The 17,554-nt window shown below is 34.5% G+C and overlaps 1 protein-coding gene across 4 annotated transcripts; it reads left to right on the top strand.

Annotated features, from left to right (window-relative positions):
* The first annotated feature begins 10,975 nt into the window (after positions 1-10,975).
* LOC120091751 (glyoxylate/succinic semialdehyde reductase 2, chloroplastic-like) lies at positions 10,976-17,554 on the top strand. Of its 4 annotated transcripts, none has more exons than XM_039049879.2 (12): positions 10,976-11,546; positions 12,763-12,832; positions 13,995-14,060; positions 14,917-14,992; positions 15,072-15,127; positions 15,858-15,942; positions 16,073-16,133; positions 16,376-16,428; positions 16,512-16,582; positions 16,676-16,748; positions 16,940-17,044; positions 17,145-17,554. In XM_039049879.2, exons 1-12 carry the CDS (start codon positions 11,354-11,356, stop codon positions 17,301-17,303), a joined length of 1,068 nt encoding a protein of 355 aa, XP_038905807.1. In that variant the 5' UTR covers positions 10,976-11,353; the 3' UTR covers positions 17,304-17,554. The 4 variants fall into 4 exon arrangements, with proteins under 4 accessions (XP_038905807.1, XP_038905799.1, XP_038905815.1 ...); XM_039049871.2 differs by having other exon boundaries at positions 12,760-12,832; XM_039049887.2 differs by lacking the exons at positions 14,917-14,992; positions 15,072-15,127 and having other exon boundaries at positions 12,760-12,832.

Raw genomic sequence — 17,554 nt, 5'->3', positions numbered from 1 at the left:
GTGTCAAGTCTTATTTGACTCAAGAGAATCCATCTAATCATTTATCACTTCTTGCCATAAGTTGGCATCTATAGAGGACGGGTTATCTTTTAGGTCTTTGGGATATTCTTCTACATTATAGGTCTGAAAGTCATCTCTAAAATCCTTGACGATTCTAGTTCTTTTGCTTCTTCTGGGTTCTGGGTCGGCTTTCTCTATAGAGGTAAGATTTCTAACTAGGGTTAGATTACTGGATCCTGAGATTCCACTATTTCTTGATTTAAAGGGGAATCTATCCTCAATGAAGTCAACATTATTTGATTCAATGATCACTAGGTTTACTAGGTCATAAAACCTATAGGCTTTACTATTTATGACATAACCTATAAAGACACACTCATAGGCTCTACTAGCAAGCTTACTTCTTTTAGGGTCTGGAATTCTTACAAAGGCTAGACACCTCTAAGTTCTAAGGTATGAAAAGTTTGGTTTCAAGTTGTGTTTTTAGACTTTGGTATTCTATTTAGGACATAACCCACGATAAGGATGATTTCACCCCACCAATAAGACGTAGCTCCTGAACTGAGTAAAATTGCAACTACTAGCTCAACTAGAGTTCTATTTTTTCTTTCGACTTCTCCATTCATTTCAGAAGATTAAGGTGCAATCTTTTCATGTATTATTCCATGTGAGTTAAAGAACACATTAAATTTGTCTGAGTCATACTCAGTTCTTCTATCACTACGAAGTCTTTTAACCTTTATATTAAACTAATTTTCTACTTCAATTAAGAACAATTTGAAAACATCAAACACATCACTTTTGTTTTTTAGCAAGTATACAAAGGTGAAATCTGAGCAATCATCAATAAAAGTAATAAAATATCTTTTACTATTTCTGGTCAAGATGTCATCAAATTCACATAAGTCAGAATGAATTAAATCTAGAGGCTCAGATTCCCTAAGTACAGATTTATGTTGATTATTAGTTATTTTAGCCTGACTACAATTCTCGCATTTATTAAATTCATTCATGGATAACTTAGGTATCATTTCCAACCTAATCATGTTACTAATTAATCTCTTATTAACATGACAAAGTCTAGCATGCCAAACATTCAAAGAACACAACATCTTCCCTACGAATACAATATTCTTAGTAAGGGTATATAAATTTACCCCTATAGTTTGAGTAAATCCAACCTTGTTGAGGAGATAGCTCGAGACCAAGTTCTTTCTTATCTTTGGAGTGTGTAGAACATCCTTCAAGGTGAGAGTCTTCCCCGATGTGAACTTCAGCTCCACCTCAGTTTTAGCAACTTTCATTGAGTAGTGATCCCCTGAGTCGAAAGTCAACCTAAAAAATTTCGATCCCCCGAACCCCTAAATAACTTTTCAATAAAAAGGAAAGTCTAAAGTCGGCATTCTATAAGAGACTTGTCGAGTTTACGAAGCTGACTAAGAATCTCGAAAGGGCTTTTTCAGCTTACTCATAATAAGTCCCCCTTAGTCCCATGTCCAGCTGGAGGATAGACTCTTTGTATCATAGTGGAGTTCTGGTAAGAGGGGTGGGACCTTACCTTCCCTGCCAATTGCTAGGAAAAATTAGTTCAAGAAAGAAAAAAATAAAGGCATTTTGGTCGATCAGTGAATAAAATGTAAACACAAGTTGAGTAAGGGCTTATTATTGCTCATCTACAAATATCCAAATTTTTATGCCAAGAGAGTTGAAAAAGCACTATCTTGTTGAAAGGTTTTATACATCTGCCCTTTCTCAAGGCATTTCTTTAGACAAAGACTCCATTTTTTTTCCTCTTTTCGAATGGTAAATATTTCTTAAAAAATGGAGTGTGAATCAAACCCATGCTTGAATTGAAATTGAGGTACTGATGCAAGTTCTTCCCCTCTAAATCAGACAGATTCATATTTGAAAGAGGTTGACAATAAGTTCTTTCAAAATTGGCTATTTGTCCCTCTGTTAGAGATGTTCCAGAAATGTCTACAATCGAATAAATAGCTCGATGAACGAATGGATCAGATCAAATTGGAAAATGGAAAGATTTGTACAAGTTATACCTTTCGTTACCACTTTGTGGATAATCGTTAGGTATGAATATGTTAGATACATGTGACCTGATTGGTGAAATAATATCTCTCTCCAAAAAAAACATTTTTTTTTACTGCGACACAAAGAAAATATTTTTTTGCCAATGAACAGAATTGTCCACACGTAAAATCATAATTATTGATATGGTGAATTCTATGATTGAATAGTAGAAGTGCTACTTAGTAGTTGAAACTCGGAGACACAGAGAGGGGACTCTTTCCTACATGCGAACTCCTAGTATGAGAAGTAGGTCCCTTGATTTTGGCAGGAATAGTTCTAGCCTTTGTTGCCCTTCAATAGAGTGAGTCTACTTAGGGAACTAGCAGAATGCGGAAATCGATTGATCAATATGAATCTTAAGAGTGGATTGGTTGACTGCTAAACCTTTTCTCCCGGTGTATGTGAAAAAGAGTGACTAACCCTTTTTTGTTCGGCCAAAAGTTGGTCCAAAGAATGAGAGTGGGCTTCTTTAAGTCTGTTGTTCCTTAGTAGCTCAATGGTAGAGTGGCCGGTTGTTAACTGACTAGTCCATAGGTTCAAATCCTTCTTGGGGAGAATTTGGAGTTATCGCTTTTCTGACCTAGTGACCCTTGTCCTTCTCTTTAGTTTTTAAATGAGAAGAATCGTGGGACATCAAAAGTGGGAAGTTGTTGGTTTTGATTCCTCACTCTCGTATAGGTGAACTTGGTTCGTTCAATTCTAGGGAGAAGACCACTAGGAATGAATGGGAAGATTAAAGTAGTATCTTCCTACCGCCGAAAGGAATTTGTCTCCACTAGCATCATTCGAAGAATGAAAAAAAAGGGTGATGATTAAGGTAGTCTCGATGGATGTAGTCTAATGGCTAAAGCTCTGCCAGCTTCTTGTTGACTAAACTTTCTTCTCTTTAGTTTAGGCTCCAAGTTGTTTTTGGGTGGGATGGTAGCATCATTCAAATAACGAAAAAAAAAAGGGTGATGATTTAAGTAGTCTTGATGGATGTAGTCCAATGGCTAAAGCTCTGCCAACTACTTGTCGACAAAACTTTCTTCTCTTTAGTTTAGGCTCCATGTTGTTTTTGGGTGGGATGGTAGCATCCACTAATTCGGAACAAAATTTGAAAACCATATTTCGACTCTGACGTTTTTGGGATGCCCCTAATAACCAATGAATGATGAGTGCTTTTTCTTGTGTGGATCCAATTTTAATGGGAACTTGATGAGTTGATCTGCTTATATGTCTTGCCTTTACTATTATATCGGGAGTTACTCCATATATTGCTTGACGTAATAATAAACTTACCTTCATACTTTATTAGTTTCATTAGGGAAGTAGCCTATCTCAGTTGGGTGAAACTCCTAATGGAAAGAGTATTTTCATTAAAGTAAGGTGACATATTACCGTTGACCTCAGACCTCAACCCGATTTCCACTTCCCGATCCTTCGAAAAAGGGCAGATGTTCCTATAGGTAGAAGCAATAAGGGGTTGTAGCACTGACCTCTTTTTTTTTTATTGATTTACAATACAATTAGGGGAAAAGATCGTAAAATTCCCTACCGAGACAAGAGAAAGTCTCAACGGATCCTCCGTGCACTGGACATACGTCTTCCGTGCGTGTTTCTCATGGCGGGAACAGAACAACAAGGAAAAACCCCGAATCCTCAATTTCAGTATAAGTTTTAAATAGACTAAGTCAGATAGATTTGGCGCGTAGCGTCAGTGTCTATCCACCACCCCTCAAAACCACCGATCACATTTACTTCTATGATCATGGCAACTAACGGTTCTTTTGTTAGGTTCGCCTAACCAGCAGGTTGACTCCTGTTCTTACAGTTTTTAGCCATATGTCTAGGTTTATTACAGTTAAAGCAAAGAAACTGTACCATTTCTCCTCGGGGGGTTCTGCTTATTCTGATTCTCCTGGTTGTTTGAACCATGGTTCTGACCTTTCCTATTGGTTCTCTTGGACTTTTGGTCAGAGTTTATCACAGAAGAGGCAAATTTCTCAAGAACGATGTTCACCTCCTCCCATTGGTCCTTCTTTCTGGCTTCCTTCTCAATCCCCAAGTGGGTGATAAGACTCTACAAGCAAAAATCCAAGGAAAACTCCTTGGTATTATGCCTCAAGATGTTTTTAAATCCTTCATATGTCATATTTGTCATTTGTCATCTAGAACTTAAGGTAACAGTTGATGACATAATTTTTCAATCGACCTCCTCAATATTGTACTTCTTTTGTAGGGCGTTCCAAACTTCCTTTGTTGTCTTCATTGAGCTATATAATCATACAGATCATCAGTCAAACTATTTAATATGAAATTTTTACACATAAAATCTTTTTCTTCCCAATAGTAGTTTCTTTGATTTGTTGTTCAGTAGGTTCTTTTGGGATAATTGGCTTCTCCATAGTGCAAACATCGATAACTTTCTTGACTGTGAGAAAAAATAGCATCTTCTACTTCCACAATTTGAAGTTCGCTCCTTCGAATTGGAATGGTCGGTTGAGTTTGAAGATCATAATTTTGTTCTAATTTGAATGGACCATCATAACAGCGGCAGATGGAACTTCTTAAAATTGTAGGAACCAGCTACCCTTCGACAGATAGAATTTGACGACAGTGAATAGTCATGAACGACAGTCGTCAAGTAAATGTAACCTGCAAAATAGAAACTCGTTAAAGGCTGAGTCGTGGATCTCACTTTCTTTAAGACATTTCGTGGCTTTACCAAAGTGTGCAAGCAGTTCTATAGATTTGTCACGTCGTCCCAAGGATAAAACAACCAGAATAGATAATATTGTCTCGATAGGAGTAGCACCATGACCGATCGAATACTCACACCCTTCAGACTAACTTGCTCAAAAAACAAGAAGAGAAGAAAGAAAGGGGATAAGAAAGAATATGGAGAATTGAGTTGTGTTTAAATGCCAAAAGGCTTGGACCTTTTATAGGCCTCGAGGGCCAACAAAAGACGACACAAAAAACGCACGACAGATGAACGTGTTGTTGTGAAAATGCACGGAGTTACTAAATGTGCAAGCTCACGCGAAATGCGTGGAAGACTTGACCAGCATCCTCTGCTCGCAACACGTGGAGCTGTTGAATGAAAAATAAAAATAAAAAGTAAATAATTATTAATAATAATTTTTCTTTTTTTTAAAAAATAATCACACGCGCACGCCTCGCCTCGCCACGCCCACATGTGGGATGTTCATCATACCCATATTTGTCTATCTCCTCACTCCCTCTAAAACATAAGTATCTCTTGGGGCCCAAAACCATAACCCAATGTGAGAGTATAAGAAGGAGACGCGTCTTTCAAGGGAATGAAGGTTAAGGGAATGTTCACCAACAAGCTCTGACATCTTAGAAGAGGGAATGAAGGTTAAGGGAATGTTCTTAAGAGAATAAAATATAGAGAGTAGAGAGAATATGAGAGTGGAAGCTAGGTTAAATTTCACAAAATAAATAAATAAATAAATCCTTACCCTAAAAAGGTTATAATGGTATATTTATAGGGAGATGGTAACCCCCTCTCCAAGCTTTCCACTCTTCATCATTTGTTCATTGATTAATTAACTATTAATTAATAAATTAACATATAAATTAAATAACTATATAATAAATCATATTTAATAGAGTTAATTAATTAACATATAAATATTCATATATTTATATGCATACATCTCTACTATAATTCTATATGAATCTTATTTATATGAATTTAATATTCAAATCTCATTCAAATATATCTCTCTTATATAGTTTGGATTATAGATCATATCTATAATTAACCATATTCTATAATATATCAGAATGCACTATATATTAATCATGTTAATATAAAATTTCTTTAAGTAATTTGAACAATTCAAATCATTCCTCATTACTATACTTAGCGAGCTAACAAGTGGACCTTATGGACCTATAGATTGGAAGCTCCAATGATATGAGATTAATTAATTAAATCTTTAATAAAATTAATCAATATTCATTAACTACCGATCACTCCATTAAAGACTGATAGCTGCACTTTTCACATTGTAGACATATTTCTGTGTCCATGATATAACCAATCAATAGTGAGTCGACCCTTCACAAATTGCTCATAACTACAGTTGGGTCAAAATACCATACCCACGTAGTTACATCTAACTCCTTAAGTACCACTAATTCCTCTAATGATCAAACAGTTTATAGTCCAACTATAAACTAACACCTTTCCGACCAGTGAGAGGTTGAGACCTCATTGTTCAAGACCCAGAATTAGCTGTTAAGGGAGCAATTTATCTACTTTTCCTATGATCGGGATGGAGTGAATTTCATCTTGTGTAGTTGTGTTCCCAAATCCTTACTCGGATAAAACCCCAAAATAGTAGGGATATTGAGTCAGTGAAATAGGTCACTCTTTCCCATACAAATCAAAGACTTATTCTTATTGACAAGAATTCACAACTCACTCAGGATTAAGGTCAAGTTACCTATGATCATCCTAGTGAAAAGTTAGTTTCTTCAAGCAACGATGTTATACTAAGAAACCAATCATTTCATGGTCGAGTCTTATATAAACTCTTTATATAGGATACTCCCCCCACATGTCTCCACATGAATAATATGGATCATATTATTTGTAACACTTATAATTCATATAATAATTACAAAGTGGGTCGTATCCGTAGTGTCACCAAGATAAGGCACCCAACCTTAATCATATACTGCAGACCTTTTAGGTCATTACTTAAACACAATCCATTTGTTTGTCTACCCCATACTTTTTAAGTTTCATAAAACGACCTTGGATCTTAGTTTATTGTATTGAGTCAATGTTATCTAAAAGTAAAATAAAATACTTCTTATTTTATTAAATAAACAATTTGTGTTTACAAAATTACAAACTTCAAGATGAACGAGATTTAGGACACTAAATCCAACATGATACTACTTCTACCTCCAAATTTCTTCTTTTGTTATCTACTTTTCACCAATGGTTTAAAAAACCAAGTCAAAATTTGAGAACTAAAAAAAGTAGCTTTCAAAAAATTGTTTTTGTTTTTGGAATTTGGCTAAGAATTCAACCGTCGTCCTTAAAAAAGATGCAAATCATTGTAAGAAATATGAGTGAAATGGATTTAATTTTAAAAAACAAAAACTATAAACCAAATGGTTATCAAATGGGGCCTAAACTCTTCAAATTCTATTGTTAATGTACAACCCATTGTCTTCTTCAATAATAACGTCTCATCAATGTCATCTTCATTGGGAGGCTCTTTCAACTTTTCCGTATTAACTCTTTTGTTATGAAAAGGTGGGATTCTTTTGTGACTAATATCACTGTCTTGGTTTTCTTAGTTGTACTCACGTCTGGAAAAAAAAAAGGAAAAAAAAACTTAGCAAATAAGTATGTACCCGAAGGTGTAGGGGCAGAATAGGAGAGAAAGTTTCTCCCTGTTGCCCCTTTTATATATAATAAGTATAAGTATAGATGGATGTAGATATAGATATAGATAAAGATATAGAAAACATAAGTTCATTTATTCTCTAAAAACTTGCTCTAACATTTGCGCTGAAAGCTAACTTAAGAGTGTTTGTGACAAAAACAGGTAACTGACATGATAGCTGAATTGAGATATGATATTTGGAGTTCATATATTTGTGAAATTCACATGTCTATGGTTTGAGTACAAAGTTATTTGGTCTGAGTTCATATGTTTGTATTTGGGGTGCAGAGTTTAGTTCATATGTTTGGGATATTGGATGCAGTTTTTTTAACTCTAAAGCCCCCGTTTCATAACCATTTTGTTTTTTGTTCTTTGTTTTTGTATTTGAAAATTAAACCTATGAACATTACTTCTATCTCCAAATGTCTTCCTTTATTATCTACTTTTCATCAACGGTTTAAAAAACCAAGCCAAAATTTGAGAATTAAAAAAAGTAACTTTCTAAAAGTTAGTTTTATATTTGGAATTTGGCAAAAAAATTCAACTATTATACTTAAAAAGATGCAAATCATTGTAAGAAATGTGGATGTAATAGGCTTAATATTAAAAAACAAAAACTAAATGGTTACCAAACGGAGACTAAATAATCTGCTTTTATGATTACTATTTTTGTTTTGAAATTTTTATATTCAATAATTCTACCCATTTTTGTGTGGAATAAAATATGGATTTAAATTTTTGTTCTTTTAATTCTTAAAGTTTTTTTTTTTTTTTTTTTTTTGGTAATGAACAACAATTAACCCACTACTTTTCTTGTAGGCATATAGTTAAATAAAATGGGAAACGAATGAGAAATAAAAACTTTTGATTCCTAATTTTTCTATGTGAATTTCATCAACATCTTCTTCTTTTTCTTCTTCTTGTTGTATTGTATTTTTATTTTGTCATGGTTTTTTTTAATTGAATCACCCCATTATCTTAGCAGCTAATGGAATGTCACCACATTTCTTCAACAATTTCACTTTCAATTTCTTCGAATTTGGTGGATCATCAGAGAACAAATCTTCATTTTTCATTGTTTCTTGCCAAAAAATATTAAAGGAAAAAAAAAATCTCCATTTTATGTTTTTTCTCCTATTATGTGTTACATACTATTCAACTATATACATACTTTTCCAAATATTATTGACACTCATTTTATATATTTTACAAATTTCTACGTATAAATATTACATTTAATATAGACAAAATACTAGTAATTATATATTGCACTTAATATACAACATACTTTAATAGTCATCGTTCTTATAATAGTTGAAAGTGGTTTGTCAAAGTTGATTATCAAAAATGATTTTTGCTAGAGTTTGTAGTTGGAGGCGGTTGTCGAAGATCGAAGTTGGTTGCATGAAGGTGGTATTGAAATTGATTGCTGGAGTTTTCGTCGAAGGTGGTCGTCAAAGCTCGGAGTTGATCGTCAGAGTTGCTCGCTCGAAGGTAGTCATTGAAGGTGATTTTCATCGAAATTTGTAGTCATAGGTGGTTGTCGGAGATTATGAAGATAGTTGTCGGAGTTGGTCATCGAAGTTTATTGTTGGAGGTGGTTTTCGGAACCCAAATTTTGTCATCGAAGTTGGTCACACGAAGGTGGTCATCAGAATTGGGTCACTAGAGTTATCATTGAAGGTAGCTGTTGGAGGCAAGAATTGGTCCTTAGAGTTGGTCACCGGAGTTGTCATCTTAAGTGGCTTGTCGGAGCTGGAGTTAGTTCCCGGAGTGTGGCGCAATAGTCATTGATAATGGCCGATAGGTGGAGCCATTGAAAATATTGGAAGAATTGAGAGTTGGGATGAGTTGGTAAAATACACCAACTCAACTTCACCAATATTTAAAGTCATAGGATAAATATTCAATTGATATATTATATCAACTCAACTCAACTCAGATTGATGAGTCAAACACCTTTAAGATGTTTTTTTTTTTTATAAAAAAAAAGGATTTTAACATAAAAAAAACCATCTTTAGATCCTATATTTCAAAAATATTTTTAAATTTAAAATTTTTCAAGAAAGACTTTAATATTATTTTTGGATAAATTTACCATTTTTTATTATTTATATTTTCGATTTTTATATATATTTTCCTATTTTCAAAACTTTCTTAAAGATGGAGAGATAAATTGCATTTATTATGGAGAGAGAGAAGATTCATTTAATATGATTTTTTTTTCATATTTTCAAATAGAGAGATAAAATACATTTATTTGTTGAGAACTTTTTCTTTATTTAATTTAATTGGAGAGAAAAAATATATTTAATGATTTTTTTTCTATTTTCATTGGTTTCACGTTTTTTTTCTACAGATTCATGGTTATTTAAAATATACCTCAGAATATTTTGTTAGGAATTTGAAAATATTCTAACCAATATATGAAATGTACCACGGTATAGATTCAATGTTTGACATAAATCACCATATAATGTATTTATTATAGAGAGAAAATGTATTTATTATTATTTTTTTCCTTTTTCGATTGTAGAGATAAAATACATTTGATATATATTTTTTTCATTTTCATTTGGGGAGAGAAAATGACATTTAATATGATTTTATTTTCCATTTCATTTTTCATGTTGATTTTTGTTATTATGTGAAATATTTCATTGTTTATTCACTTGTACATGTAATATATTTCGTTGTTTATTTGTACCTATTGATTTATTGGGTTTTTTTTACGGATTAATAGTTATTTTAACCAATATATGAAATATACTATAATTTATAAATTAGAGATTGACTCAATGCTTGACATAAATTATAGTATAAACCAATGGATGAAATATACTACAATATATAAATTTCATAAATTTCATTTACATCACAGTATATATCATAATACAATAAATCTAAATAAAAAAAAACACTCGTTTATATCAAATAAACAAATAAGTATATATCAGATTTCATACAAAAGCTAAAAAAAAATACATATATATATCACAGTATATATAAAAAATAGGAAAAAATAAAGTTCATCTTCATATGGGGGTTTATAATACATAACTCTCGATCTTCATCTCTTCTTTAGCCATGACTGCCACGGATCTCTCTCCCCATCGTTGTAGTCGGATTTGCTCGTTTTTTCATGCCGTCAATCGAATATGCTCAGCCCGTCATCCATCGATTCGTCTGCGCCATCGATTTGTCTCAAGTCGTTCGTGTCACCTTGTGTCGAGCCATTAATTCGCCCACGTCATCATCTACCGCCTATAACTCACGACACCAGAAGGAGAAAAGAGAGGGAGGGGGAAGGAGAAAAGATAAGGAAAGAAAAAAATGGGCATGAATTATGGGGAGAAAATATATGAAACATATGCATGGGTGAGAGATAACATATGCATGGGTGAGAGATGATGCAATGGAGAGAGAATATATACGAAAGAGAGAAGTATACCTGGAGGAGAGAGAAATAAATAAATAAATAAATATATTAAAAATAGGGAGGTTAATAGATTTTTTTTAAAAAAAAATGTGAAATGTTCAAAATATTAATGTATATGCCTATTCTTGAGGTCTCCTACATAGAAATCCAAAAATGAAAAATCCATACAAAGCACAGATTGATCTTTGCCAAGCCCAACGGACTGTGTCATGGACGGATAGCGGCTTCATGCTCTTAGCTCTTGCTCGACCATTATTTTAACTCTTATCTTTATCCTCGAATACGCTCCAAAAATTTCACAGATACGCTCCAAAAATTTCACAGATACGCTCCAAAAAATTCACCTAAAAGAGCGTGCTTCTTCTCAGCCATCGAATTCGCACTATAGCTTTTAGTTCCCTGTGGCCATGAGATGACATTCTTGGTCAGAGCCCCCTACAGTCAGCATCTATCATCAACTGCCATGGCCATGTCCTCGAGCTTTTGCCCTCACCTTCCACTTCAATTTGGAACCAGACCCATTTTCTACTTCCCCACCAAACCCTCCTTCTCTCTCTCTTTTAAGGCTTTCTCTGCTCAAGCATCCAATGCTTCTTCTGGTAAAGGTAATAATTTGCTCAATCTTTTTTTTTACTTCCCTTGATTAATACTTTTACCCCCTTTGTAGCTTTAAGCACGTTGGTTTCGTTTTGGTTCTGCATTTGAATATTAGTAGAATTCTCAGGTTTTCTTATGAATCGACCTGTCCGGTTTCAATTACCAAAGAATGTTGATGTAATTTTCTTGGAAGAGGCTAGGGATAGGAGATTATTAGGGAAAAAGAAAAAGAAAAGAGGTAGCTATGGAAGGCAGAAGAAATGTACTGAAATTCAATTTGAGATATGATATTACAAAATTTAACTTTTGACGTCTATCTTTGAAGAAATATTTAAATTTTCATTGTTTCTATACAGTTAAAAGAATACATTTGGTTCTAGTACTTCATCATGATAACAATTTAGAGTTTGAAAAGAATTAGTCCATGGACTTGTAAATTTACAATAATTTACTCCTAACCATTTACTCCCCTACTTTCTAAATTTGTAATGATCTATCTCAAGCATGTAAAATATTGTTAAGATTTAATGGAGATTGTTTACATGCAATTCATACATTAATTAAGGACTAAATGTGTTTATAAACTGCATAATAAAAATTGAACTTCATTTTGATGAGATTTGTCAAGTTATGGGCTAAATTGTTACAAATTTGAAATTACGGGAATACATTTTTATAAACTTAAAAGTATAGTGAATAAATTGTTGTATATTGATGTTTTAGGACTTAATTGTTATTTGAACTCATTATTTTAGCAATGAGTGCATTTTCTTTTGCCTATTAGATAATCCTTGTATTACTTCTTAGTTGTTAAGTCGAGTGTAACTTCAAAATCAAATAAGTTCCAGAAAAAGCTATTACTCGAAGTGACATTTGTTTTACTGGACACGAGCCTTGTGTTTCTTTATGGAATCTCACATGTAACTTCAGAATTGAATAAGTGTTTAAAAAATTGCTATGAAAATTCTTGATTTAGTATGGTTTGATAATTTAATATATATTTTTAAATTTATAACCTCCACGAAACACATATCTAAGAAAGTAGTTACAGTTGAGTGCATAGATAAGATCTAGACCATCCTGTTAGCCTAATGTACTAGTGTATGGCTTTCATACGAACTTTAGTAATACCTCATATATTTTCTGAGTGAACTATTTGCTATTATCTTAACACAAGCTTCTTCTTCTTCTTCTTCATTTATTTTATTTATTTATCAACAGAAGAGCTGCGTGTTGGCTTCCTGGGTCTTGGAATCATGGGTGCACCAATGGCACAAAATCTTATAAAATCTGGGTACTGTGGTGTTCCTTGATTAATGTTTCATTAATAGTTGTCATCTGTAGCAGTTTGAATTTGTATGATGCAACATTAATACTGATTTTCTTAATGAAACTTGGCTTAAAATTGTGGCCGTGTATGTTCTGATAAACATTGAAAAATTTTACTGCTGACTTTTGAGCTTTAATTAACTTCAACCTCATGTTCCTTTTCTTTTGGGTTTTTTCCTAACTTTCCAATAGGAAGATGTTGGACGTCGTTTCTCTTCTTTCTTTGCTTGAAAATTACTCCTTTAGGCTTGGGAGAAGGGATGTGAAGGTTTGGAGACCCAATCCTTTGGAAGGGTTCTCTTGTATGCCTTTTTTTTCAGAGTCTTGTGGACCATTCTCCCTTAGGTGTCTCGGTCTTTTCGGTCCTTTGGAGGATTAAGGTTCCTAGAAAGGTGAGGTTTTTCACTTGGCAGGTGTTACATGGCTGTATGATTACGATGGATCGTCTTTCCAAGAAGCCTTCCTCGCTTGTTGGACCATTCTATTGCATCCTTTATCGGAAGATAGAGGAAAATCTAGATCATATTCTTTGGCATTGCGAGTTTGCTAGCTCTGTTTGGGAGCGTTTTGTCCAGGAGTTTGGCGTTTTGTTCGCTCGTCAGCGAGATTTTGTTGCTATGATCAAGGAGTTCCTCCTCAATCCGCCTAGGGGGGAGAAGGGTTGCTTTTTGTGGCTTGCGAGGGTGTGTACTATTGTTTGGGTTTTGTGGGGGGAGCGAAATAGTAGGACTTTTAGGGGTGTGGATAAAGACCCTAGTGAGGTTTGGTCGATGGTTCGCTTTCATGTTTCTTTGTGAGCTTCGGTTTTGAAGACCTTTTGTAATTACCCTATAGGTGTCATTTTGCATAGTTGGACTCCTTTTTTGTAAAAGGTTGCTTTTATGGGCAGGGTGTTTTTGTTTGCCCTTGTATTCTTTCATTTTTTTTTCTCAATGAAAGTTGTTATTCTTATCAAAATGAAAAAAAAAAAAAAAAAAAAAAAAAAAAAAAAAAAACTTCTACCTCATTGTAATTTGAAGGAACTGGCAGGGTATTTTTCATATGTTTTCCTTTAGCTGTTTCTGTTGCTACTACGTACTAATTTACACCCTGTTCATCATACTTCTTATCAAACTGGTTTATGGCAGCTGTGACGTGACTGTTTGGAATAGGACCAAGAGCAAATGTGATCCTCTCATCAACTTGGGCGCAAAGTAAGATTCTGGCTCCTTAGTGTGAAATTAATGATATCTTGTCCTGTTGTCGATCTTTTTCTTGGTGGAATTTATGTGTGAAGGAGAGCCATTTGAAATACACTTCAAAATTAGTCTTTTTTTCCCCTTGTACACCTCAATGACAGAGGACCGGATATTTCCTCAAGCTGCAGGGTGTTCAGCTTTTCCCCCTCCACTCCCCAACTATGGGAGGTGATAAAGGTCAACTGGAATTATCCTAAGAACCAGAAGGTCAAGAATTTTGTCTGGGCTCTCCTCTTTGGTGGTCTGTATACTGGATAAAATTTAACCAGAAAATCTGAACTTATGCCTCTCTACTTGCTGGTGTGTGATGTGTTAAAGAGTTGGCGGAACAGCGAATCATTCCTTCATTTGGTGCCCTTTCATTATGGCTCTTTGACATAATTTTTTCTAACTTTTAACTTGACAAGGCCATTGCACGTAGGAAGTAGAGACTAATTGTGCTCTTTGCATGTCACTTCCACAAAAAGAAAGCAATCTTTTTTGCAGCTCAACGGTATTAGGGCCATCTTGCAGAAAGTTTGGCTAGATGAATAAGAGGCTTTTCAGATCAAGAAAAAAGGAGGCAGTATGGAATATTTAGGAGAACTGTGTTTTTGCTTGATGTTCAGTTGTCCTTGGAGCGTCTTATGCAAGTCTATGATCATGGACTTCCTTTTACTTGTGCCTTTTGTAGAAGAGTAGAAGACTTCTGAACTCCTTTGATTTTCGTAGGATTTTGGTTTTCCATTCTTCCAATGAAAATGTAGTTTTGTTTCCTATAAAAATGATCTGGAAATTTCCCATTAATATTCAAATAAATCGGGTTATACAGATACCAGTCTTCTCCTCAGGAAGTAGCAGCATCTTGTGATGTCACATTTGCAATGCTTGCTGATCCTAACAGTGCAGTGAGTATAGTGCATTTTTTGTATCTAGATTGGGTTGTTTTCTCAGTTATAACCAGCTTGAATTTGAGGTTTTTTTCAGCTGGATGTTGCTTGCGGGGAAAATGGAGCTGCAAGTGGAATGGCTCCAGGAAAAGGGTATTGCTTTTTCTCGTTTGCAGTCTGACCTTTAGCATACTTTATACTTCCAACAATTCTGGACCACGAGGTTGTGTACACATAAGAGTATTCTTCATTGATCCTCAAAACTCTTTTTCCAGATGAAAAACCAAACTTTGTTCAAGACAAATGAAAAGCATTAATGGGTCATACAAAAAAGCAGAAAACCCCACAGCAAAAAGGGCCTTGCAATGAAAACAAACTAGAGATTGATAAAAAAAAAAAAAGAAAAGAAAAGAGAAGAGAAGAAGCTCAAGTTGTCGAGAATTAAGAGTCAAAGGTTAGTTACAAAAATCCTTAGGATCGATACTCGGGGATAGACTTCTAGTCATAGACTACACTGCCCCAGTTCCCTCAATAGTTCTCAGCTTCTCCAAAAGTTCACTCATGCGAAATGTTCTGTTGAATAGCCAACAAGCCTGCACACTAAGGGTCCCTCCCTTATCCCAGTAAGGCAGGTGATCCTTCATCATGAATAACATGATCTATTATGACTTGCACACATGCCAAAAATCTTCAAAAGACTACCAAGTTGAGTTCACAAAACAAGCAATAGAAGTAATGATCAAAATCCAGTTTCCACTTCCAAACATTATTTACTGTTCTGAATAAAGTTTCCTTCCTTGTGTAGTTGTCATGTGTGCATGCATATACTATCATTATTTAGTTTAAGTTTCATTCACATAATCTCATTTGTCGTCTCTGGCAGATATGTGGATGTTTCAACAGTTGACGATACCACTTCCAAGTTGATCAGTGCACGTATAAAAGATGCTGGAGCTTTGTTTTTGGAGGTTGGGCAATTCAATATCGATTGTAAAATAGCAATTATAATGTATATAAAGACTGTTACAGTAGGGATATTTGCGGACATGATTAGAGTATCAAGTGAAATTTAACCCAGCTCTTGGAATTTCCCTCTAGGCTCCTGTTTCGGGTTCCAAAAAGCCAGCAGAAGATGGACAGCTGATATTTCTTACTGCAGGTCAGAAATTGGTCATATTCTTTGCCTTATTCAATAGTTTTACCTAGTCACTTGAACTATAAACCGAGATGATAGAGTTGTTCAGGTTGAGTTGTTTAAATAATAGGATCAGTCTCTTAAATTTCTGGTGATGTTTTCCTTTTGGTTTCTGTATCATAAGGTATTTCTTTATCCCTCAGAGCTAGTGTTTATTATCCTATTATAGGAGGATTACGATTTTGATGTAGTAGCTGCATATTCAGGTGACAAATCTCTCTATGAAACTGTTGCTCCGTTTCTGGACATCATGGGGAAGGTATAATTGACTACCTTTTTCACCATTTATGGATGTCTCAAGCATGATGATACAAACTTAACCATTTGTATCTATACTGTTAGTCGAGATTTTATCTTGGCGACGTTGGAAATGGAGCTGCCATGAAATTAGTAGTCAACATGATCATGGGAAGGTTTGGCCCAAATTTTACAATCAATCTTGTACTAAACTTCTAACTAATATCTTGATTCTTGACAATTGCTCTCCTTATTTTACAAAATTGTAGCATGATGGCAGCTTTTTCTGAAGGACTGCTTCTCAGTGAGAAAGTAGGACTCGACCCAAACGATGTCGTGGAGGTATATTACCAATAACATTCATAAAAATCCCATTCCATGTCCAAAATTATTCAAATTCTCCGAACTTCACTAGAATGATTTTATTCTTGTGAAACACTCACCGTGAATTTTGGCCTTATCACGTGCGACAAAGATAACTTCATTGGTCGAGTGACGGGTTGGGAATAATCCCTATAAATTTTGAAATACAGGTAATTTCTCAGGGGGCCATTAGTGCACCAATGTACAAACTCAAAGGACCAGCAATGATCAAATCCCATTACCCCACTGCCTTCCCCTTGAAACATCAGCAGAAGGTTAGTAGTAACCTTGTTCTTGTTTAAGTAATGTCTTGAAACCTCGTTATACATATTTTTTTTTTCTTTTCTCTAAAGAGAGGGAGGGCTTCTGTGGCAGGATCTAAGACTTGCTCTGGGTTTGGCAGAATCTGTCTCTCAATCCACTCCTATTGCTGCTGCTGCCAATGAACTGTACAAGGTAGCCAAATCTCATGGACTTAGCGATCAAGACTTTTCAGCTGTCATTGAAGCTTTAAAAGCAAAGTTGCAGCATTGATTACAATACCTATTAGTTCAACCTCTTTTCTTTTCTTTTCTTTTTTTTTTCAGTTGAATTTGTAACTTTTTTTTTCTTTTTGGATAGTGATTTGGGAAATTTGGTTTTTGGCTCACAACATTTTATTTGTTCATTCTCAGAGCACCATTATATATGAAGAAAATATATTCCCATTCACTTGAGTGGAAAGGAAACAAAATGTAATGACAATGACAATGAAAAGAAAAATGACTATAGTGGCTTGTTGGTCC

Source organism: Benincasa hispida, chromosome 1, assembly GCF_027475165.1.
Source record: "Benincasa hispida cultivar pf3 chromosome 1, pf3_genome.v1.1, whole genome shotgun sequence".
NCBI lineage: Eukaryota > Viridiplantae > Streptophyta > Magnoliopsida > Cucurbitales > Cucurbitaceae > Benincasa > Benincasa hispida.
Note: the sequence above shows the minus strand (reverse complement) of the source record. Positions and strands in the feature narration are given on the sequence as shown.